Source organism: Glycine soja, chromosome 11 (assembly GCF_004193775.1).
Source record: "Glycine soja cultivar W05 chromosome 11, ASM419377v2, whole genome shotgun sequence".
Classification (NCBI taxonomy): domain Eukaryota; kingdom Viridiplantae; phylum Streptophyta; class Magnoliopsida; order Fabales; family Fabaceae; genus Glycine; species Glycine soja.
In genome coordinates this window covers 50,600,793-50,625,091 of record NC_041012.1, presented here as the reverse complement: position 1 = coordinate 50,625,091, position 24,299 = coordinate 50,600,793, and the positions used below count along the sequence as shown (strand labels likewise).

The following is a 24,299-nucleotide window of genomic DNA, read 5'->3' as shown; positions in this document are numbered from 1 at the left end:
AAATAATAAATAATATTGAGAGTTTAGATAGCTTCTATAAATTTTATAGTAAAGAAAATTTAAAAAAAAAATCATCTACTTATTAAAATCACTAATCAATCTCAATATTGGAAAAAACATTAAAAAAAAAAAGAAATGAAAACACGCGATACTACTATGTGTGTGGCAAAAAAATTAAACTAAATCATCGTTAAAGTCTGTACATAGGATTAAAGTTTTTTTTTTCTTTTAATAGAAAAAATGAAAAGGAAAAAGTTGAGGAGAAATTCTATTATTGTGGTCAGGCATCTCTCCTTGTGCAGGAGTAAGAAACAAGCATTTAAGACTTGGCTGTAATTCATGTTTGTTCAGGTCCCAACTATCCACGATTCACAATTCACAATTAAGATGCATCTAGAATAACTTTGTGGCCGTTGTAACTACTACTAAGAGTACTACCTTTTTTTTGTGTGTGTGTGTGTGGCTCTCATAAAATTCAATTGGTAAGAGAGTGACGTTAACTTCAATGACGAATGGTTCGTAGAGTAAATTATGCTGATCACCCAAATTCAGAGACAAGTATGTTTTATTTTGGCCCTGACTGTATGCTTGGTTTTGTGGTGAAAATATTAGGTCGTGTGTTCTAATATAAGTTCAAAAGATAAAAATAAAATAAATATAAAAATAAGGGTCTTGATCTCTTGACAAAAAATACTTTAATGTGATTTTGTAGCGAAGAATTAAACATACACTTAATCGGATATATATGAACGTGATGGATATATTTGATAAATGCTGCTGAAAATATTAGGGATATTTTTTTTACGTTTTTAATGAATTGATTAATGATTTATTGTCATTATTATTATTATTATTATTATTATTATTATTATTTAGAATTAAAATTTGTCAAAAGTAACATTTTTAATAAATTTTAGCCATGTATAATATTAAAAAAATGTTAAAAAGCAAATATTTTTGCAATGTTTTTAAAATTGCATTGATCATTGATTCGGTTAGCATATTGGCGATTAACAAGCTACTGGTCAATCAATAAATTAATAGACATAATAGTATATTCTTTCCTTAATGATTACTTCATTTGATCTCATAAGAAAAAATCACATGTTTCTTTTTTTTACAATAAATCACATGTTTGTTGAGATTATGTTTTCGGTGATCCTTTTATATTATTAACTAATTTATTTTATTTAATGACATTATCACTTAAATATTTTCATTTAATTGAGATTGTGTTTTCAATGATTTTTTTAAAAATTTTAATATCAAATTCTAATGAAAGATAAATTATCATAAAATTATCTTTTGTTCTCAAGAATAAAAAAACTAACAAATAATAATGGATTGTATTTTTTCACCGTCATATATTTTTATGAATTTTTATTAAAAAATAATTAAAATTTGATCTTATAAAAAAACTAAATGCTTTAGACCTTATAATAAAGACATAAAAGATTAGAGCTTTCTCAAGCATCAAGGCATGGCTCTGTTAAAAAAAAAAAAAAGAGCATCTAGACATGGTTTTCATTCTTCTGATTGGTGATTTTAGGATTTAACTTTTTGTTTATTATTAATTAAACCACCCAATGTCCCGATGTTCCTATTCCTAGTTTACCACTACCTTCAATGAGTTTACATTGTCCAATAAAACTCACGTAGTAACATTTGTGATTTCATGTGTCATTAATTTACTTTTTTTTAGAGTTTAAATTATGACTTGTTCGAGTTAGGTGGAACCAGTAAAGAAACCTCTTCAACCACAGATTGCTGGACATCCGTTTTTGTCACAACTCTGTGGGTGCTTATTGCTTCGTTTATTGCCACACTTCTTATGAAACTCGCTGAAAGCTTCAACAAGCTCCTACTTCTTCTATTTTTCTTTTCCAACTTTTTTATCTAATGTACGATTCTGTGGGTGTTGATCGTAGAATTTGAGTTAAAATTTGAGACTTTTTTTTGGTTACAAAAATTAGAGACTTTAATTCAACAAATAATAATTTTAATAATTAGACTATGTTTTCAAAACAATTATGTGAGTCCTTTAATCTAGCAATCAACTTTATTTTCAACTTGAAAAAAGTTAGATTTATAATTTAATTTTAATAAACACTTTAGAAATTTACACATAATTTCAATATGATTGGTGTTTGAGTTATGGTGTTTATCATGGGAAGAAGAAGAGGTTGCGAAGAAAATTATAATTTTTTTTTATGGCAGATAAAAATGCAAAAGAAAATGTTAAGTTTAAACATATTATATTATAAGTGCATATTTTATGCCTTTTTATAGCTACTCCTACCGAAGAGAAAAACCGTCACTATGTTATTGCTTGTTAATAAAATATTTTCCTAATTGCAAAATTATCATCCATCATCTGCAAAAATAAAATACACAAATGATCATAAGTTTTTCTAGATTTGCAAAAAGGAGTATAAAAAGTGTTACATAATTTTCTTGGTGATAGTCTGCCACCACTAGTGATAGACAATAATTTTACAATTACGAAATTTTTTTTTTCTTCTAATAAATCGCCATTTTGTTAAAAGGATGGATTTACATCCATTATAAGAGCAATGCTTTTAACAATATTCATACTAGATGTAAAAATTTATCTTTATGTTTTTCAGAAAAAATACACCGATCAATTGCTTAATGATAGTGCCCATCCACGTATATTTTGATTGTAATTTCTTAGCAAATAAATTATCACATTAAATAATCATACAAAGTAAAATCTCAACTCAGCGTATTAACCAAAAACTCCACTTGAATTTTTTACTTGCTATTATCATAATATTTGCATAATTCCAATAAATTCAATCTTATTTTGAAAACTTAAAATCTAATACCTACACATTTTAATTTGACTTTCCCAAGCTAGTATTAGAATTAGACAAAGATTTCTCATGTAATCTAAGAACATTATCAAGCAAACTTTTTTTCGTCTTATTGTTAATAATGTGTGATAACCATTTTTGTACCTTAATGTGTAATTTGCTGACAAATGTATCCTTAAAAAATAAAAATATAAAATTTAGTTCCTGAAAGTACAATAAATATATCTGGTCCCTAACTTCCGTTTGTCACTGTTAAAAAAATAGCCTACCTGACACAAATGCGTAATATTTTTTTGATTTTTCGTCTTCTCACTTTGCTCACAAATGTGTCATGAAAGATAAAAATATAAAATTTAATCTCTTAAACTATAAAAGTACGATAAATATATGCGGACGTTAATAATAAATTGTATAGGAGAGAAGATAGGAAAAAAGAAATTAAAAAAATAGTAAATACAACTTAAGATTAGAACTCTTATATTTTGATTATTTATCTATTTATCCATCTATCAAATTGTTAATTATTTTTTAATTAATCAAGATAACTACTTATTTTTCAAAATAAAATAAATTTCTTTAGTTTTATGATATAAAAAAATTGAGTTATCATTTAAAAAAATGAAAGCCTTTTATTTCTTATTTTTTTTCTTCAATTAATTATTAATCTTTATTATATACTCTGTCACAATATGCCAAATGGGATGCAAGGTCGCTGTAGCCTCTAAATCAACGAAAGATACAACTCTACGTCCCAAAGGCAAAGAATAAATCTCTCTATTAGTTTTTTTTTTTAAGTTAATCTTTGTATTAGTTTGAACATTATTGCATTTTTTATTTAAATTTATTTGGGTTTTTTATTTATTAGTAATTGTTTTCATTTCATTCATATTATGCATAATAAGTATTGTATCGAGTAGAAGCACATAAGGTTTATTCAATGGATTCTTTCATATATGAGGTATATATATATTTTATTGATTAAGGAAAAAGACTTATAATTTCACATTAACTTTATCTGGTTTAAATTTTGTGGGACTTTTTTATAAAAAGAATATTTTATTAATTTTTTTAATAAATAAATAAATAAATAAATTTGGTCTCACGATCGCTTGTGTTTTTACTACTCAAAATTCTCGAAATATTATTTTCAATCTAAATATAAGGATACTTAAGTTGAAAACTTGAAATTGAGATATGAAATAATTTTAAAGATTAAAAGTGAAAAATTTAGTAAAAATATGATAAAATTATAATATATAAGATAAAGTTTGTTTTTAATAACAAAGATTAAGGTTTGACAAATAAATTAAAATAATGAAAATATATATATTAAAAGGAAATTTAAAAAATATATTACATTAGTACTAAACACGTAGTAATAATAATAATAATAATAATTAGTCACAATATATTATTAACGTTCGGATATATTTGTCATATTTTTTATACTTTTGGGGACTAAATTTTATATTTTCATATTTCAGGGATGTATTTGTCAGTAAGGTGAGAAGACGAAAAGTCAAAAAAATATTATGACAAATATGTTCATAAGCTGGTAATACACGTTGATAATCATTTTAGTGACAAATTTATTTTTCCATACCACGTAAACTATTTTATTAACAGCGACGGACGGAAGTTAACGGCCGAATATATTTGTCGCACTTTTTACACTTTCAGAGACTAAATTTTGTATTTCATATTTCAGATATGCATTTGTCAGTGAATTACACATTGAGGAACAAAAATGACTATTTATCGAAAAGGTAAATTCAAAAACTATAAACTTAAAGTAAATTACACTCACTTAGTTTTTTTTCAAATTACACCGTACAACACTTTTTTTATTCATACATTAATTTTTTTTTATGTTTAAAAACATTACACTAACACTCATTTATATATTACATTAATATTCTCCCATAATAAAGGTTATTAAAATAGTTAAAAATATATAAGATGTTTGTGTAATTTCACAAAATCTCAATAAACATTAATGTAATTTATTCTAATAAAAAACCAATATAAATATTGTATGATGAATTAAGCCCGAATTTGGTAGAGAATGATGAAAAAAGATCAAAGTATGTTGAATGAAACAAAATGAAAAATGATGAAAGAGGGTGAAAAGTTAAATTGTTTGATTGAGATGAAAAAAAATGTAAAAGAGATGAAACATTTAGATTAAAATTGTAGGTTAAAAAAACTACTGTCCATTTTACACCATCAAAAGTGCAGTTTCCTTATTTATATAGGATGATTTTTTTAACAAAATCAATTATGCATGTTAGCATGACTAGTTATGCATTTAAGCATAACCCATTACCAAACAACATATCTATTACAAGCACCAACAAAAACATACATGAACACCCACTCAACCAGGGAACCAAAAAAGAAATAAACAAAGCACACAAGGAATAAGAAACAAATTATAGTTGTCGAGAAATGCAAAATCGTATTCATATAATTTTAGTTGTGTGTTTTAATTAATTATATTATTTCTTTATAGATTCAAGTATGCAGATTTTGTAAATGTGTTTTTGGACATTTATTTAACATGTCATCTAAAAAAATAGTTCTTCAGATTTTATGAATTTTTTAAAAACATTCTTTTCTTTAATATCATTCAAGAAAATTTTAGATTGTTTAATATTCCATTAATCAATAAATCAAGTTTCGAGATTTTTCTTAAATATGAAATAGATATATTAGATAAAAATACTATAAATGTAAGATATTAAAGGGGAATGAATGTTTTTTTTTTTGTCATTTTTTGTCATGCGGGATAGAGTGGATCAAATTTGGAAAATATATAATCTTGGTATGGTGCAACCTCTTAGTTCATGACTTTTATTACATTTCTTCTCATTTCCAAGCGAAAGTGAACTAACCATTATGGGGTTCACGTGAATTTCAAAACTTTCACCTCTTTTCAGGTACAAGTCTGCAATGACTTTTACCTTTGTTTCATCCCTCTAAACCAATCTATGTGTAACACGGAGGATCGAACTTTGACATCAACATACGAGAAATTAGGTATTTTCTAACCATAACAAGTATTTTAACATATACATAGCATACAATTGAAGTTTAAGTATAAATGTGTAAGCTCAAACTGAATAAAAATAGACAAGTTGAATAAGATATAAATGAAAAAAATTTACAAACCTAATGTCTTTAGGTTGTGTTGAAAGTAATATTAAATTAGCTTATATGGTGTACTTTTAATTCATTAGTAAATATTTTTCTTATATTTTATCCCTGCATTTTCTCAATAACAAATTAATTAAGATTGTTTTTGCTCAGTAACAAATAAATTGTTTTTGACTTAAACTCCAATAACATGTTATGAATTAACATTTGATTTTACCCAATTATAAAAAAGTTATTTTTTTGAAATTTTGACATTTAGTTTGTATGATTTTTATGTTTTTGTTGAATTAAATTAAATTAGTTTATTAACACTTTTAAAAAATAATGATTAAATAAATAGTAGATTTCTGATTGCTTTTAAATAAAAGTTTTGAAAAAAAAAGAAAAATAATTATACATTCATAGTGTAAATTTTTTTATATAATTATCTAATTACAGTTTATCATATATATTAAGTTTATTAATTTTTAAAATAATAATTTAATATCTATATGCTACATATTTATATTATCATGTAATCACAAATCACAGTTGAAATCAAGATTTCTAAAATCCGATCGGACTAATAGGTTGAATGAGTATGATGTCCGGTCCAAATGAACCATCAAACTGCCTTTTTGAGGAACTGGCTAGAAACCACAAAAACTGGTGTTAAACCATCTGAACCGGTGAAAATCGGTGGTTTACTGGATTAATTGATTCTAGTTTGAAGAGATCGTTGTTAGAAGAAGAAGATGAATCAACGGCACCAGCACAGGGTGAGAGGCTTCCTTGCTGCGGTGGCACTTGTTTTGGAATATCTTTTTTATTTTTTTTTTTTATGTAAAAGCTTAAAAGATCACATGTTTATATTCTAGAATAATTTTAAAAAATATTTAAAATCTATAATATGTTTAATTATTAAATATTAGTTATAAAATTTGTGTGACTATCCATTCTCACTTAAGTCTTTTTATTTCTTCCCTAACAAGACATTCATGACTCTTTAAAATAGAGATTTTAAAAATAGGAATTTTAAATAGGGGAAGAAAAATTATAAATCATATAACTTATTAATCTAATAAGATTTTCATTATCTCTTAATAGATTAACATTGACATTTACTCCTTTAAATTTATATTATATTATTTAATTATACAACAAACTCATTAAATAAAATAATATCTACTAATAATAAATAATTAATATAATTATTTTATAATATTAATTGATATTAATTATTAAAATAGAAAATTTCAATAACAGGTAGCAGTAACAATCCAATGAGAAGAAACGAGGGACTGAAAAAGCTTGTGAGTTGTGGCAATGAATGCTATGGAGGAAGATGAAAATGGTGGTGGTAGACCTCAGTGGCTGCCATGGTATCTTGTTTTGCTTTGTTGCTTGAGTTATGGCGACTGGAGATGACCACTAGGGAGGAAGATGAAAATGTTGCAGTACCGTTCTCTTTTTATAATAATAATAAAAAAATTGTTTTGCTTTGTAACTATACTCACGCAAAGAGTGATAGATTTCAGTCAAACCTATGCTCTAGCCTTTACAGAACCCATAGGCTATACGTTTTTGAATACTACACATTACACTTATATAATATAAAATACTATATAAAAGTATATTGTAGTATGTTAACTTGTAAGTATTCGGTGGTAATTTAGCTTTCCACCTTTTACGTCACCCATTTCAAGGATAAAAAGCTGTCTATTTTGCTTGCTTTTTATTTTTTATTTTTTAAATCAAACTCATGATATTGAACTTTTTTTTCCCTTGGTGATCGAGAATTAAACTTTTTAAATGAATTAATTTTGAATTCATGTTTAGACAATGTGGAGCTGATCCAGTTAAAAAAACAAAATGAAAAGATATATATATATATATATATATATATATATGAAAAAAGATATTAAGAAATAATTATTACTGATATCATATATAGTTATTATATTAAAAAAAAATACGATAATAATATTTTATTAACACCGATTCAATTAGGATTAAATTATTAAACCTAGAACCAATATGCTAACGGGTTTAATAATGATTGATTTGGTTTTAAAAATTTTAATTTAAATTATTTTAAGATAATTATTTTAAAATTATTTCAAATGATAATTTGTGATTAAATGAATACATAAAATTTTTATTCTACCAATATATAACATTTTTTTTTCTTTAAATAACTATCTTAAAATAATTTAAATAATAATATAAAATAATTTAACACTCTCCCTGATCTAAATTTATTACTTTCTCATCTTGAAGACAAAATACTTAGAAGCTAAGCTGTGATGTAAAAAATATAAAGAATTGATATGGAAGGATGTGTGAGTATTAGCTAATGAAGTGACACATGGATCCCGACCCTATCTGTGCCTTTTCCTATGTTTGCGAATTAAATGAAGCATTCATAAACCATAACTGAAGAAAACTAAGGAAGGAAGGAAGAGTGAGCGTGAAAGATGCCTTGGGCGAGGCTTTCAGGGTCTCCAAGGCTCGACGTTGCTATTGACATGGGCAATCCATTTCTCAATCTCACTGTTGATGGTTTCCTTAAGATCGGAGCTGTAAGTTTTTTTTCTTCTTCTTTCTTTCTTAATTAATTGCCCTTTTTATTTGTTTTTTCATTTCCAATTTCAGGTCGCAGCCACGCGATCAGCTGCTGAAGATACTTATCATATTATCCAAAAGGGTAAGCAAGCATTTCACAAATTCTCCACCCCATTTATTTTTCATGCTATTTTCCTTTTTTCTCGGAGCCTAAAGAGGTAAAATTTGATTCTTATAACGTTTTTTATTTTTACTTTCCTTGTTTAAATTCGGGTTATACACCAACGTGCAAGTATAAAATAGGTTTTATTGTAGTACCGTATTTTACTTTGCTTCTGTGGTGGCATCGGTTCAATGTTCCTGGTTGTTTTGATTTGAATTATTGTTATTATCTGCGAAGGCCTTTGTTGTCAGACTAATTCAACATGTCTGTTCCAGGGAATATCTCAAGTCATGATTTCGAGAAAACGGTAAGTTCGCGATTTAACGTTGTAATTCGTGCTATTGATGTTTTTAGGTGATGACATCTACAATTTCACTATGTAGATTGGTATATTGTTGTCAGTTTTTAACATAACGAGCCATTAGATTTTCTTGTCCATAACATTTCAATATTATAGTGATGGGAGGATTAGTCCTAACGGAAAATGATGATGACTGGGGTGACCCCCCCTAAGGGCACCTTGAAATCCTATTCAATAGACATTTCGTGGTGTATGCTATTCTTCATTCCTTTCTCACGAGGTATGGTTTGTGTTGTTGCAGTTGAAGAAGATGTGCAAAGAAGGTGTATATTGGGGTAAGACTTTGTGTTGCATGATGTGCTACATTCATTTAGAAAATTATGTAGCTCCATTTGATGTAATTTTCTTATGCTTATAGGAACTATAGCTGGCGTTTATGTTGGAATGGAATATGGGGTAGAGAGGATCCGTGGCACCAGAGATTGGGTAATTCTCTCCACAGGGTGGTTGTACTTACCGTTTGCCCAACTACTAGCATTTTCTACAGTACAGTAGTCTAATTTCACATTTTAAATAGACATTAAGATCTTAGATCCCCTGATATAAATTATACTACTTTTTGTTTTCTGGACTTGCCTTCAACATGCTGATATGTAATCTGATAACAAAATTCAAGCTATAGTTAAAAAGCATCATGTTTGGCTTTGAGCTAGTCTAATAGTGAACTGGATATTGAATTAGAATTAAAAACTTCGTACCCCATTGCCCAGAGGCTCTTCGCTATGCGAAGGTATTAGAATTAAGGAAAAAAAATAACCATTTCAATATTGCTTGAGTGGCTAGAAATTTAAATTGCAGAGGTTGTGTTTGAATAAATTTCTTAATAAGTTAGTTTATGCATAAGTTAAAATTTGTTTATGCATAAGTTGTTTATAAGAGTTTTCTCATTTAGCTTTTTAGCTTCTGCAAAAGCTGATTTCAACTTATTCATAAGTTAATTTTTAACTTACGGGAAAAACTTAATTTATTTTACCTTCTTATTTTCTTCTCCTTGCAGTGTTTATTGAGAAGTTTATTCAACTAGACTGGACTCAAGATTTGGGAACAATAATTTGACATAAGATTTGAAAAAAAAAATGAATTTGTGAAAATTGGAAGTCAAACGTGTTGTAACTTTTGGATTTGTAGATGTGCACTGTGCTTTTTGTTGTTCAATTGTAATTTTATTTTTAACTTGAATTCTTACTCAACCCCCTTTTTATTTTTGTTTTCTTGAACTTGGATTGGATGTACTGCAGAAGAATGCCATGATTGGGGGTGCAGTAACTGGGGCCCTGGTATCTGCAGCCAGCAACAACAAGAAAGACAAAATTGCAATAGATGCCATTACTGGGGCAGCAATTGCTACTGCTGCAGAGTTCATAAATTACCTTACCTGAATGAATGAAAGTGGATGTCTTGCTGGTTTTCTTGCATGTTTTGGAAAAGGATTGCACACTCAGTCTCTCTTTAGTCATACTCTGTACCGGTTCCGTCTTTGATATTGGTGCAGTTACTTCTAAGATATGCTATTTATTTAACTTTCTATAAAACCCATGTTTTGATAAATTATATTGGCCATTCGGTTTTCTGCATGTTAGTAGCTTTGCCTTGCAATTTAGTCAAGCTAGACTTGTGCAATTTTGTCAAAGCATGTTCAGTTCGATTTAGTCTTTGGGTTTTGGAATAATGAAGGTTCTGGATGAACAGGTTTTCAAATTTAATCCTTTTCTGCTGACAGGTTAATCAAGTTCATGTTTACTTATTTCAATTACAGTTATTGATCATGAAATGAAGTGTACATCTGTAAGGAGAAGCTCTCCAGTCTCCAGTGTTGAACGCATGGCACATCAATCTATCACATTGTGGTTCCTTTGAAACATACAGAACTAATTGAAGCAAGATTTTTGAGTTTAAAAAATAAAATTTTCCGCGCGTATTACAATTTAAAAAACTATCCTTTTAAGCTCACCAGTCAAAAATTCCATGCAGCTAAGGGGATTTAACTGTATTCAGCCTCTACAAAATATGATATGATTTATAACATGCATTAAAACATAAAACACTGTACTCGCCTCAGTCTTAAGTGTTATATGTAAGTCTAACTAAGTTTCATAAAAACTCTTGCGTAAAAAAGTCGTGGAAGAAGGAAAATTGAGAGATTTTTTGAAAAACATGAAGTTTAAAACTGAAAAGAGCACACATAATTAGGTGGCTTGAGAGAAAAACATGTAACGTTTTGAAGATTGAATTGGCTTTTCTTATCCGCACTAACATGCATTAGTCCTTGAGCATTAGAGATCTCTCTAAGAAGGGCTATCCACCTAGTAGGATTTTAAAATAAAAGTTAATTCTGGAGAAAATTAATTACTTTTACCAACTCGTTGACACTTCTCTTAGATTATGTCACGTGTTTGAGACAAGTCACCTAACCATCTGTACTTCAAACAATATGCATTAGATAAAGCATTTTGCTGTTCCATAAGGCATTAACAAAGGCATTTGTTAATTTCACTAATATTTAAGCCTGCACTGCGCATGTAATGGAACAGAGCTACAAAGTTTTAAAGCATTCAATTAATGTTTGGTTCGAAAAGAACAGTGAAAACAATTTCATTTTTATCTTTTTTAGCTCCACCATAAACATGAACAAAATGATGGGTAAAGATTGATAACAGAGATTTATTTTTCTTTTGTCCAAGACCACTCATATCTAGACATCATATTGAACATTCAATTAAACTAAGTCAAATAAGATTAGTAAGTAACAAAACACTCCCTTTTAACACTTGCATTTCTAAAGATTTATACTCAAGATTTCTAGTTAATTTAAATTTAGAATGACACTGTATCAGTTGATCTAGACATTCAGTGACAAAAAAATTAACTTTTCTTTTAAATCAAAATATAACTGTTAATTCTTTAGAAAGGCTAAACGATTTAACTATGTAACATACTTTTTACCACTCACTTCGTTTTTTCCATATAAAAAAAATAAATAGTCTATGGTTTTTCACATGGACATCTAAGGAAAGAAATGAGAAATTTCCCGGAACTTTATTCAAGCAGCCTAGCTGATTACATCCTTTGAACATGACCCTTCTTTACGGGTATTTCATGTTGCTGTCTTAGGAATATTTTTCTTGATATGATTGGAATGTTAAAAAAATCCTCAACAATCAGTCACAGAGGAACTCATGGTCAAGTTCTTAATATCTCTATTCACTCTCATCAGTCTATACTAGCATCCAAAGAGGTCCCACCATCTTGTACATCTTTGTAGGTAGAAACAAATGGACATCTCAAGAATGGCACTTGCAAGCCTCATGAATGGGTCCTTATGATAGCGGTTGTTGTGTTACTCTATATTAATTGGTTTGCCGTTGCCTTAACTGGTTTCAACTTCGAATGCATCAGAAAAGACCCGCTCTCTTGGCTTTTGCATCTCCATTGCAAATGCTGCTACCACCTACAGCACTTGCAGGCGTTTGTCATACAGTTGAAGCATTGCCTCAAACCCATGGCACTTGGTATTCAGTTTCGATTTCAAGTTGCAGGAACAGCTAGATGGGCACAACAAAATCAAAGGTACTTGTTAAGTTATTATGTTAGTAATCCCTTTGACAAAGATTGTGGAGAATTCTATAGCCTCTATTTTCATTCCATTTATCCAGCATGCAGATTTATATGATATTGAGTATTCAATAACAGGGCTTATCTAAATCATGAACCTAGAATCATAACATGACTTTCTTTCCAAATTCAACATGATAGAAAATGTCCCCACAGCTGACCTAAAATTCTTGTCCGTGGAATGTGTAGTTAAATAATCCCATCACTTTCTTTATGTTCACTTATTCAATATAATTTTCCGAATTGTATATCATAATTTTATAGGGATATATGACACATTTTCTAAATAAAAACTTTGCCATGATAGAAATAGAGTTGAATTAATTATGATAATAAGAACCATGATGTGCTATAAGATTAGAGAAAAACTAATTACTGAACTTCTCAGATATACATAGTACTCTAAGCCAAGAACATTTTGCCTAGCAGTGGAGATTCAGATTGTATATGTTCTTTAATACCTCTTGCATCTTATTGATGGATTCGAAATTTTAGTTAATTTGATAGTTAATTTTGGTTAAATTATTCATTTATTTTATTATTGTTATTTAATGAAATAATTTTTTTAAATATTTTTGTAGTTTTTGATCAGCAGAATTTAGAATAAGAAAATTTCAAGTGCTTTGAAGAAAAAACAATGTAAAAACTTAAAAAATAAAAACCTTGAAGAAAAAATTGAACATTAAGATAACTCGCTTAACGCTTAAAATAAGTTTAGCTTGTCTCCTCGCTAGTATATCTCTCATAGGGAAAATCCTCTATCTATAACAGGAGCTTAGAGACCAAACTCTTGTAATGTAATTCTTCTCTATTATCTATTTAATACAATTTTGATTCTATTATTCTTCTCTGTGTTTTTCTATCATTATGGTCTCATCACCCATATAATGTTTAGAGGGCATTTAAATAAATTCATTGTTACAAATAAATTGACATTTATTTTGCCCAAAAGAATTTTTACATCTCTTATTTTAATGGAGTTTGTTATTTTTGTCTCTACAAAGAAATTTGGGGAAAAAAAAATAAACTAGACACTTCGTGCGGAAAACCAAAGATAAGATAATTCGATAGATACAAGTGGAAATAGATATTTCATTAATGGGAGAAAATCTGCTACATTACATTATAAGTAGTAGTTTTGACATATTAGGTTCCAACATTATTGCATTTTGACTTCATCTTTTCGCATTTAAACTATTGTTTATTTTTCTTGTTATCTTTCTTCTTTTCTTTTATCCTCAATTTTCACACTTACAATTCCTTTTTTCTTCTACTTCTAATTGCTTAATAATTGAGTTTGCATCACTTAAGTACAACCAAAATTATTATGAATTCGACACTTGGACTTTCATTTTAATCTTTATTAAATTAGTATATTTGCCAATAAATTAACATTGACTCATGTCCCACCACCAATAAATATTTAGTAAATAGAAAGACAACAAGATACACATGTTGAAAATAATCAACCAAAATCAGGTCCGAAACTGTTCTGCAATTTTTAGAAGACTGTAGGTTTCGGCATCTGGTCTAGCTCCCCCAAGAATCATCCTTTTCAAAAGATTTGGATCATAAATCTTAGCTTTTACATAAGCCTTAATCAAGATATTATATACAAAAGTATATCTACAATACTTAGATTTATGAAATTCTTCAAACAATCTCTCAACATTTCCCATGTCACCTTTTTCAGCAAAAATCTCAACAATTGAAAGAGTGGTCTCCAACCATGGGATTGAATTTCTAACCCTCTTGCTAATTGTCAAACGCAAGCCTAAGTCTAATGTCTTTAAACCTTGCTCTGCCATACCAGATTTCAAGCAGCCCAGAGCAAGCTGACGATAAGTTATGGCATTTGGTTTACACCCACTTGCCTTCATATTTTTGTACAGTTTAGCTGCTTTGCCAATGAATCCATGTTTGCAATATACAGACATCATTGAATTGAATTGCTCTACAGATTTCAATCCTTTTGTTGATTCCATTTCTAACCAAAGTTCTTCAGCCTGGTTTAGCTGTCCAATTCTTCCAAATGCTTCAATGGCTAACATGTAACTTTTAGATCTAACCGAGGGGAGTTCTCGAATGGTGGCCCAAACTCTTTCTAGCTCCTTTTGGTTCCCAAGATACCCATACAACATAAGCAGGACATCCAATGTTGACCAGTTGTTCCCTGTAATAGACTTCTCCACAGCTTCAACATATGCTTCAGTTGCAGTATATAATCTGGCCACCGCATGAGCAATAGCTAAAATGCAGTAAGATATTTCATTCGGTGCAACCTGTGCAACTTTCATACGACTGAAGAACTTCACCAAATTCTCAAGATTATGTTCATTAGCCTCCTCTATTTTCATCAAAATATTGTAGGTGGACACATGTGGGGTGACTTTATCAGCCTTCATCTGGGTGAGCAACTTGGGTATCATCTTCCTGCGACCCGGCGAGGAATGCAGAATAATGAGGCGGTTGAAAACCAAGTGTGAGATGAGAAACCCCAATTCCCTCATTTTCTTCATGTACTCAAGTGAAAGCTTTATGACACCCTTATCCAAGCATGCAATCACTAGGTTGTTGTAGAGCAACTCATTCTGAAACTCAACGGGAATTCGCGAGAAGAGCTTCTCACCATGTGAAATCCCATGAAGCTTAGTTGTAAATTCCACAAGATAAGAGTAATCCAGTTCCTTAGGCCTGTAAGGCCTCTCCCTGATCACCCATTCCATCACCTATCAATCAATAAAAAACGATAAAATTTTCATTTTTCTCTAACAACAGCTAATGCCCTTTTCATTCTACATCATTTTTCAATAAATCTAAGATGGCTTTAACATAAAAATTCACATTCACTATATACATGACTGACCTGAAGGGCACGCTTGTTCATGTTGAGCTTCCTGAGACGGTTAACGGCGTGAAAGACGTCACCGCCGTGAACGGGGAGGCCATCTCTCATCCAACTGCGGAAAGCGGCGCCGACAGATTCTCCTTTGGGGAGCCTCTCGATTCTCCGAGATAGGGAATCGTGGTTTTGTGTTGCTTGGGTGCAAAACAGTTTCAAACTAATAATGTCACAAGGTGTTCGACGTATTAACTGAACCAACCTCTGTTGTGCGAAGATGGCTGTCACACTTCGCATGCTTGTGTTTTTCCTAACCCCAAATAATCACACAAGGGAGTAATGGTGGTTCGAACTCGTAAGCCACCTCAGCTTTACAAAGACAAGGGCATAAATGCAATGCATCTTAGATGTACATTGAATATACCTTGTCTTCACTCCTCAGTGCTGGAATCCTTGAACAGAGCATTATGGCAGCCAATTATCAATGCTAATGATAATAAACTTCTTTAACCTAAAATTATGATATTTCATTATTCTAAATTAATTTAATTTGAGGTTTCATTATTCTCGAAAATATTATGATATTTTTTTCGAATTATATACATATAATTTAAAAATGAAAAAATAACTAATTTAGTCATTAAAATTATAATGATCAATTAAATTAGTTTCTGAAATTAAAAAAATTAAAGAATGGTGCTTAAAGTTATAAATTATGAATTAATTTAGTTTTTGAATATATAATGCTCCATGAAATTGATCCCTAAATTTTAAAAAAATCACAAAATAGTTCTTGAAATTATAAATCATCAATTAAAATATTTTTTTTGCTACATTAATCGTGTCATTTAATGTTGTTAAAAAGAATAAATCAACACGTTAAATTTTTAATTGACAGTCAACTAGGCCTTTTCCAATAAAAATTTTATTCTCATCCTGATGGTAATTTGCTGAAGTATAAAATTAAAATAAGAAAATAACATTGTTTAAATATGGCTAATTTCCGGGAACATCAATCTATTTTTTTTAGTTTATCCAAAATTATTTTATAAAAATGACATTCATATAAATAAAATATTCATACATCGGATCATTTGACTCGTAACAATATTATAATTTGGGTTTGAATTTAAGATTCTTCCATTAGTTAAATAAGCTAGCAATTCCAGAGACCAAGTATAACTCAAGCATAGCATTTTCGGTGCAGAAGAAACATGATATTGATTCGTAGAAAATAATTTTTCATCAATTACTGTCTCTACCAGTAATCCAGTACAAGGAAATGAAAGCTCCAAGGTGAATACAAAAACACCTTCACTCATATATGTTATATTTACATGGAAAATCAATCACGCTATGCACCAAAACTCTCCATGAGCAACTGCTTTACATGACATACCAGACAATCCCATTTATAAGTTAATAATAAACATATGAATCTTATTAAGCATGAAAAAATGGACATGGAGCCGAAACACACTGGAATCAATATTCGACAGCATGTCATTGCTAACTTGCTGTAGCAGTGAAAGGCTTGAGATCGGTCCCTTACGACATCTTCATATTGAAATTAGGAGCCAATCTTGTTGTCTTCTCTTGTGAAAACTCGTGGATCAGCTAGGAGAATTTCCAGAACAAAACCATGGTATAACTAATCAAGCAGCCCTCAATAGAGTTCATGAGAAGATAAATTCATCTAACAACTCATCCATGATCATTTCCTCTAATTCAAGTGCTACATACTCCTCTTCCTCTTGAAGGATCATCCAGCCTTTTCCTTTTGCCAAATCCCGACCGACAACATCGTCTAGTGTCTGATCTAGCTCAGGTTTCAAGTTCAGGTATGAATTAACACTATTCCATACTTCATTCAGAAGATAGTTCCCTTTAGGCATTGAATGGAGGCGGGGGTTGAATGAGAATGGTCTTGGGAAGTAAGTTGGAGACCTTCCATATATTTCAAGCAGCACCTCGTTAACTAAGTTAAAAAGAAGCTGGTGGTTGATTGTCTCTTCTTCAGAGGGTTCAATTTCATGGCGCAAAGTTGCATCCAAATCTTTGAATATGGAGGGCTTTAGCGGCTGGTCTACTGTGTATGGCATCTGAGTGTGCTCATTTCTCAAGTAGCCCGAAAATTCAAGAATATTTTTCACATATTTGAAATCGGAAGTGTTGTCTGTGTCTTCAGCTGTCACACTAGCATTTCTGTCAGATGAATATGATAGATCAGTCTCCAATTCGTCCAATGTAGATCTTAGTGAATTCAATTTTGTACCTGAAATGATAAATGCCAAAACAATCAGCAATTAGTCAATTACCTCTGTTGTTGTTCATAGCACAAATATTAAGAGAGGGAAAATTGACTGCAATATTTCATCCAATGATTTTTTTTAAATATTTACTTTAAATAAAAAAAATGTTTTCATGATATCATGACATCTCAAAGACATACTTAGCATAAATTTGTTTACCTTCATGACTGGTTTTAGTGTCCTCAAAGCTAGTTTCAAGAGTTGCCATCACCTCCTTGCGAAGATAGGTAGTCATATTACTCATTTCCTCTTTTTCTTCGGGAAAACTTCCATCTCCCACCGCTGGCTCATTCATGTCCTCCTTCTGGTCACAGGTAACTTCTTCATCAATTTTCTCCATAATCTTATCTGATAAAAGACTGGGATTTACATCTCTCTCACTCCCTTCTACTGTTTCCACAATTTCAGCCTCTTTAAAATGATCAAGTGACCTGTCTATCTTCAAAGGAAGACTCACTGATTTTCTATGAACACGATTATAAGCTTCCACTTTATTCCCTATATCATTTGTATCAAAAAGTGCATCTTGTAGAATGAAGCCTAAAGTCTCGAGATTAGGCATAGACAAATTGCTTCTTGAAAACCTAGGAGTGTGCCCATTCTTGTGGATCTTATCCTCGTTTGTCAATTTTAAGCTTTTAGACTTTGAGCTTTGCCACTTAGTGTCTTCGCTGAAGCTTTTCTCAAACAACTGAGTATATCTATCCAACGATTCATTCAGAGAGGATGTTCTTCGCATGAGGCGAGCATCATGCTTGTTGGAATCATAATCAGAAGCTCTAGTTTCATTTGAGCTTTTACTCCTTTTGAATTGTTGAACCACACCATCTTCTAAGCTTTGTGAGATCTCTTCCTCATTTTTGTTCATGCTATATTCAGGTGAATCCCTATGGTGAATTGCTTCAGCAGAAGTAGCTTGGCAACCGCTTTTTCTGAATTCCGCAAGAGCATGTTTTATCTTCTGTTTTATAACTTTGAAATGATGAAGAACCGCTTGATTCCAACCTTTGTGATTTGATCCCTGAGAAGGCCTTAAAGAAAATAATGCTTTTTGTTTCATGGTACTATCCACACCAAGATCACTCGCTAAAGGCATTGGATTCTCATAAGAATTATCTTTCACAGAACTGGACACTGACATGTTTGATTCTTGAGTACCAGCATGCAACTTTTCTCCCTTTGGAAGGGCCCAAATTTCGTTTTGCTTGTGTTTTAAGGACCTAGAGCTTATGTTTCTCATCTGTGAAGTTGAGGCTAAAGGAAATGACCCAGATTTTGTCAATCTTGCATTGATGTGGGATGCTTGTTGGACTTTTTTCCCACCAAAGTCTGTGTCTCGAAGAAATTTGAGTAATAAATCCTTCTCCACTCTAAGTAACTCGAAAACATCAGTATGTTTCTCAAATTTATTGGAAATGTTTCTGTTATGCTTGTTTGTTTCCATAGGCTTATGGTTAAGGTCATCTTCTGTCGTCTTGCCATCTTTCTCCAGATGAAGTGCATACTCATTACTGACTTGGTTTTTCCTTGAGTAGTCCATGGTTCTACCGCCTTTGGAGTTTTCGTTGTTAACCTTTTTCTCAGTGCATGGTTCCTTTTTGCGATTCTTGGGAGAACTTCTGCCTGCAGCATGCAATTTTTCGCTATGTTGCCCGACCTGATATTAAACAGGAGATCAATCTATAGTTGTTTGTGGCCATGACCTTAAAAAAATAAGATCATGAAGTTTTAAACTTACAAGGAGGGATTCTGCTTCTGTAACTCCATGTTGTTGGTCTTCATGTTGGTCATACAAAATGGGTTTTCTCTTATCTGCAGGAAGGTTAAAGAGCTTGCTAAGCATGTAAAGTCTTTGACAGAAGCAAAATGTTTTATGATGATTCATTCAAGAGAGAAAAATGCCAAGTGATCTGCAAAGCCAGAATTTCTAGTGCTTTCTTAAAACAAAATTACCATCAGTTGTTTCCTTCACTCAATCAGGACTAACAATAAGACGGAGTGAATGATATATACTTAATTAATGACCTAGTAGTTTGAAAACTTTCAAAGTATACGAAGAATCACATGTTACTGCAGTAGCAGATGTACACAGAAGGTCCTTTGTGTTCTAATTTAAGTAGTCGATCTGCTTTTATTCCTGCTTGACTTTATGTATCAAATTCTAATTAATTCTCCTCTGATTACATCGACTAAATTATCCCCTTATACTTTTTTGCTTTGGATAAATAATATTTTATCCCTTTCACACTGTCTCAGGTTACTCCTAAGCTCTTTTATGGTATCACTATAGTTTGGGTTAAAGTATAAATTTTTTTGCTAATTTTGCATAACTTTACTGTTTTAGGCTCATTAACTAGAATTTTGGCTTTAGGTATAGTATTTTTTAACTTCAACCCTAACTTTTTAAGAGTTCAGTGACACCAAAGAAAAAAAGTTTAGAAGAATTAATTGAAAAATTGTAAATTTACAAAGGAAGTAATATGTAACATTCCCTTATGTTATACTTATGTACACCTTTTGCTGATTCTTTATAAGGCAAAAAATATACAACAGCAGTCGATTCCATATATTGTAAAAGCCAAATACAATGTTTCATATATAAATAGAAAAACCAAAAAATTAAGCAATAATGAGTGAGAGAAACTAAACATGATTTGTTGTGAAATTGCTTACATGTGGCATGTTTTCTCCTTTTGTGAGGAAACACCTTTTTTACGCGCCAACGATGGTAATCAAGAATTTGAAGCATGCCCCACATGCATCCTGGATTATTGTCCTGAATTTGAACAGTGGTCTGGTCAGAAGAAACCAAGTCCTTTCCCATTACTACTAATACGGGTAATCTTGTTCTCTAGTTTTTGAATCCACTCGAGTGTTAATCAATCTCTCCCACTAGGCCCTGTCCTGCGGAACGGAACCTTGACTAAAAATATAAAGAATTAAAAAAAAGTTTATATTACAGAAAATAGAGCATCATTGAACACGAATATCTCAATCTCAAATTGGCATCAGGTTTTGGATTCTTTTCTACTTTTCTTAATAACCGCAGCTTAAGAGAAGAGGTTCTCTAACCTTGTTCTCAAATCTTCGCCTGAATGAAGTACGACTGTACGAGTGAATGAATATGAACAAGAAATAGCTAGCCTCAGGGATGTTTTCAAAACTGTGTTGCAACAAACGGAGAGTAAGAATATACTGAAAATTTTACTGAACATCTAAGTTAACTTTTAAGCATAAAGGATAATTTGATTATCAAAACTCATTAGCAAGTATTCATACGAATAAGATCCTTTTGCAGCTTGGCAGCACATATTGATAATTATCTCCAAATTCATATTATGAATACCACTAGAACAAAGGTACATAAGTTAGACATACCAAACAAAGGAGAAAACATGAAATTGTGAACAAATAAAAGTGAAATCAATCAAAAAGTAAATTGAAGGAACATATATATAGCGATATTTGTCTATTACAATATACACATGCAGGTTCATCAAATTCAATCAAATCAAATAAAACAGAAACTAGAGTTCACATGTTTTCATAACAATTAAAATATTAAACAGAAACATGCATCTGATCAATATCTAGAAAAAATAGAGATACGAGACTTGTAACGTGAGAAATAGAGTTAATATTTAAAGATATATAAAACTCTCTTCATGATTCAACGTACGTATAGTGAAAGTCTAACCTCTAACGGATGAAAAACAGAAGAGGAGTTTGCAGTGTTTGAGTAAGGAGGGCGCAGGCAGTGAAGCAGTTTGATCAGAAAAAGCTGGCAAGAGATATATATAAAAGAGGGAACAACCTTGGCGACAACTAAAGTACAAGTCAACGTATGAGTATGTTATTATTATTATATATATTATGGCTGCGAAACAGAAACAGAAACATAAACTGAGGAGGATAATAATAAGATAGGAGGTGGAAGGAAGGAATGAAAAAGGTTGTTGTGTTTGTTGTGTTTCCTTCGAGATAGATAGATATAAGAAGACCAACTGAATCACGACGCCAAACCCGCGCAAACCTGGTGGTCTTTGCTCGCTCTTGACCAAACCAAACAACAAAGTCTGCTTATTAAGGTCTAAACTCATACCAGATATTAAGGTCTAAATTCAATTAGAATATTTTGTGTTTTTCTTAGTAGATATTAATAAAACTAATAAAGTTTTAATGTATATTTTATATATACAGATTCAAATGAAAAGTCGAACGTTTAATAATTTATATTTTGTTTATAATGTTTACCAAATATAATATTTTATACTATTCAAATAAAATTATTCTATTTAATAATATTACTAAAATTAATTATATATTTTATTTTATAAATGTAATATAAGGTAAAAACTTGTTTTATATATATATATATATATATATATATATATATATATATATATATATATATATAATGACTATAATGATACTTGTGTAGAACTATATTATAATTTTTAAATTTAGTTTCTTTTAAAATGTATTTTATAAATAATGATATTCAAAGATAAAAGTCAAAATATAAAATATTAAATATATTTACAAATTTAATTTATTATAGGTATGTTTAATAAAACACACACACAAATGAAAAGTCAAATGTTTAATGAATTTGTATTCTATTTTTTACATTTAGTTAATTAAATAAATTATTCTATGTTGGGAAAAATTAGATTATTTATGTATTTACATAAACATTACATTAATAATATTAAATACTACATTAATATTTGTGTTCAAGTGTTTATAATTATATATATATATATGTGTGTGTGTGTTTTTTATAATTTAGTATTATAAGTAATATTTTATTGAAAATAAGTACTTTTCAATATATATTTACATTTAAAATTATTGATAATAATTAATTTAAAATAATATTTAAGGATAGAAGATTTGAATCATAAATTATTAGTATATACTAATTTATATATAAAGAAAAAAATCAACGAAGAATAATTTTTTTAGAGTTATATATATATGTATATATATATAAAATTTTAAGTGCTTTTTTTTGAGGTCACACTTCCTCCACAGGTTTTGTTGAAACAATCCTATATCGGCTCATTCACGCGTTTAGTGATTAATGTATTTTTATCATATTATAAACATTTAAGTATTAAATTTTATAGTAATTAATTTTATTTATTAATATTTTTATATAGAGAGATTCAACTGAAAAGTCATGCATTGAATAAATTTATATATATTTTTATTATATTTAACAAATATTTAATAGTACTTAAAGAAAAACTATTTATATAAAGAATTTTTTTAACATATACTTATTTTTTAGCTGAAGTATGTCAATAAATTATAATAACGACTATCTTAAAATATATTAACACTGCAGCTTACACATATATTCTAATTAAAAATAAATATGTGTATATTAGAAAATATATTAACAAATTATAATTAAATATTATCTTAAAGTACATCAATAATATATAATTTGTTAATTTACTCCAACTGGAAAATTGGACTTTAGCAAAAACCCTTATATAAATACATCAACAACCATGTCATGTGTTTTAATGTTTTATAGACAAAGAGACATATATATATATATATATATATATATATATATATATATATATATATATATATATATATATATATTTTATAAAGGAGACCGTTTTATGAGTGGTTGCGTGATTTAATCAACTAACTCAACATTAGAGAATAAACATTTAAAAAATTGGTTGGATGAGACGAAGGAATATCTAATGGGCATGATGTCAGCCGAAACAGTACAAGTTGCAAATAAATTATATAAACGAATCCAATCCATCAATTTATCACCAAGCAGTCAATTGTGTGTGACTTGTTCAAGGAAGCTGCATAAGTACCCAAAATTGACCCCAAAATATTGTTACCAATTCAATTCATGGTGTCACAATCCTATCTACAGTACCGGGGAAATGGTGAATGAGTAAACATATTTTTTGTTGTGTAAAAGAGAATAATGAAAACGATGCAGATATAAGCCATCAAACATGAACATCCAAATTAATATGATAACCAGGAGCAAACTGAGCCTTTTAGAAATTGGAATTAGCTCACACAAGCTGCCTTGCATAATTATGCTCTGCTTTAAATAGAAAAGAACCCGCAGATGAAGTTCATATGCTGACCCAATGACTTTCTATGATAATGACTTGTCCTGGTTGAAATTACATATAGCAAAATGTTACTTGTAACGATAAATTGAAACTTAAATAAATGATGCTGTAGAAAACAAAATTACACAAATAATAATATATACATTATTGTATGTGTATAACACGAGTACATGACCTTCTTTTATGTTGTATTTATTTTCCAAAGCTTTTACTGGTGGGGTGGGGGAGAACCATCTGAGCCAAAATCCACTCCAGCACAATTGCCACCGTGTCAGTTCCCCTAAAAGTCATTTCCTAAAAACTAATACAAACCACTTCAAAGTTATACACAACCAGAATAACTACAT

The 24,299-nt window shown here is 29.8% G+C and overlaps 3 protein-coding genes across 6 annotated transcripts; 1 reads left to right on the top strand and 2 right to left on the bottom strand.

Moving 5' to 3' along the window:
• The first annotated feature begins 8,328 nt into the window (after positions 1-8,328).
• On the top strand, positions 8,329-10,783 carry LOC114377548 (outer envelope pore protein 16, chloroplastic). Its single transcript, XM_028336106.1, has 6 exons — positions 8,329-8,554; positions 8,628-8,679; positions 8,976-9,007; positions 9,303-9,336; positions 9,420-9,487; positions 10,300-10,783. Exons 1-6 carry the CDS (start codon positions 8,450-8,452, stop codon positions 10,438-10,440), a joined length of 432 nt encoding a protein of 143 aa, XP_028191907.1. The 5' UTR covers positions 8,329-8,449; the 3' UTR covers positions 10,441-10,783.
• Positions 10,784-14,061: 3,278 nt separating this feature from the next.
• Positions 14,062-15,934, bottom strand: LOC114375620 (pentatricopeptide repeat-containing protein At1g07590, mitochondrial-like). The gene is made up of 2 exons (XM_028333450.1): positions 15,540-15,934; positions 14,062-15,402 (listed from the first exon to the last, which is right to left on the bottom strand). Exons 1-2 carry the CDS (start codon positions 15,810-15,812, stop codon positions 14,149-14,151), a joined length of 1,527 nt encoding a protein of 508 aa, XP_028189251.1. The 5' UTR covers positions 15,813-15,934; the 3' UTR covers positions 14,062-14,148.
• A 776-nt stretch (positions 15,935-16,710) lies between these two features.
• On the bottom strand, positions 16,711-21,861 carry LOC114373439 (protein TRM32-like). Of its 4 annotated transcripts, none has more exons than XM_028330904.1 (6): positions 21,525-21,861; positions 20,900-20,990; positions 20,501-20,603; positions 19,566-19,639; positions 17,987-19,484; positions 16,711-17,790 (listed from the first exon to the last, which is right to left on the bottom strand). In XM_028330904.1, the coding sequence occupies exons 3-6, from the start codon at positions 20,583-20,585 to the stop codon at positions 17,192-17,194; spliced, it is 2,256 nt and encodes a 751-aa protein (XP_028186705.1). In that variant the 5' UTR covers positions 20,586-20,603; positions 20,900-20,990; positions 21,525-21,861; the 3' UTR covers positions 16,711-17,191. The 4 variants fall into 4 exon arrangements, with proteins under 4 accessions (XP_028186705.1, XP_028186702.1, XP_028186703.1 ...); XM_028330901.1 differs by having other exon boundaries at positions 20,501-20,750; positions 21,525-21,860; XM_028330902.1 differs by having other exon boundaries at positions 20,501-20,745; positions 21,525-21,860.
• Between the last annotated feature and the right edge of the window lie 2,438 nt (positions 21,862-24,299).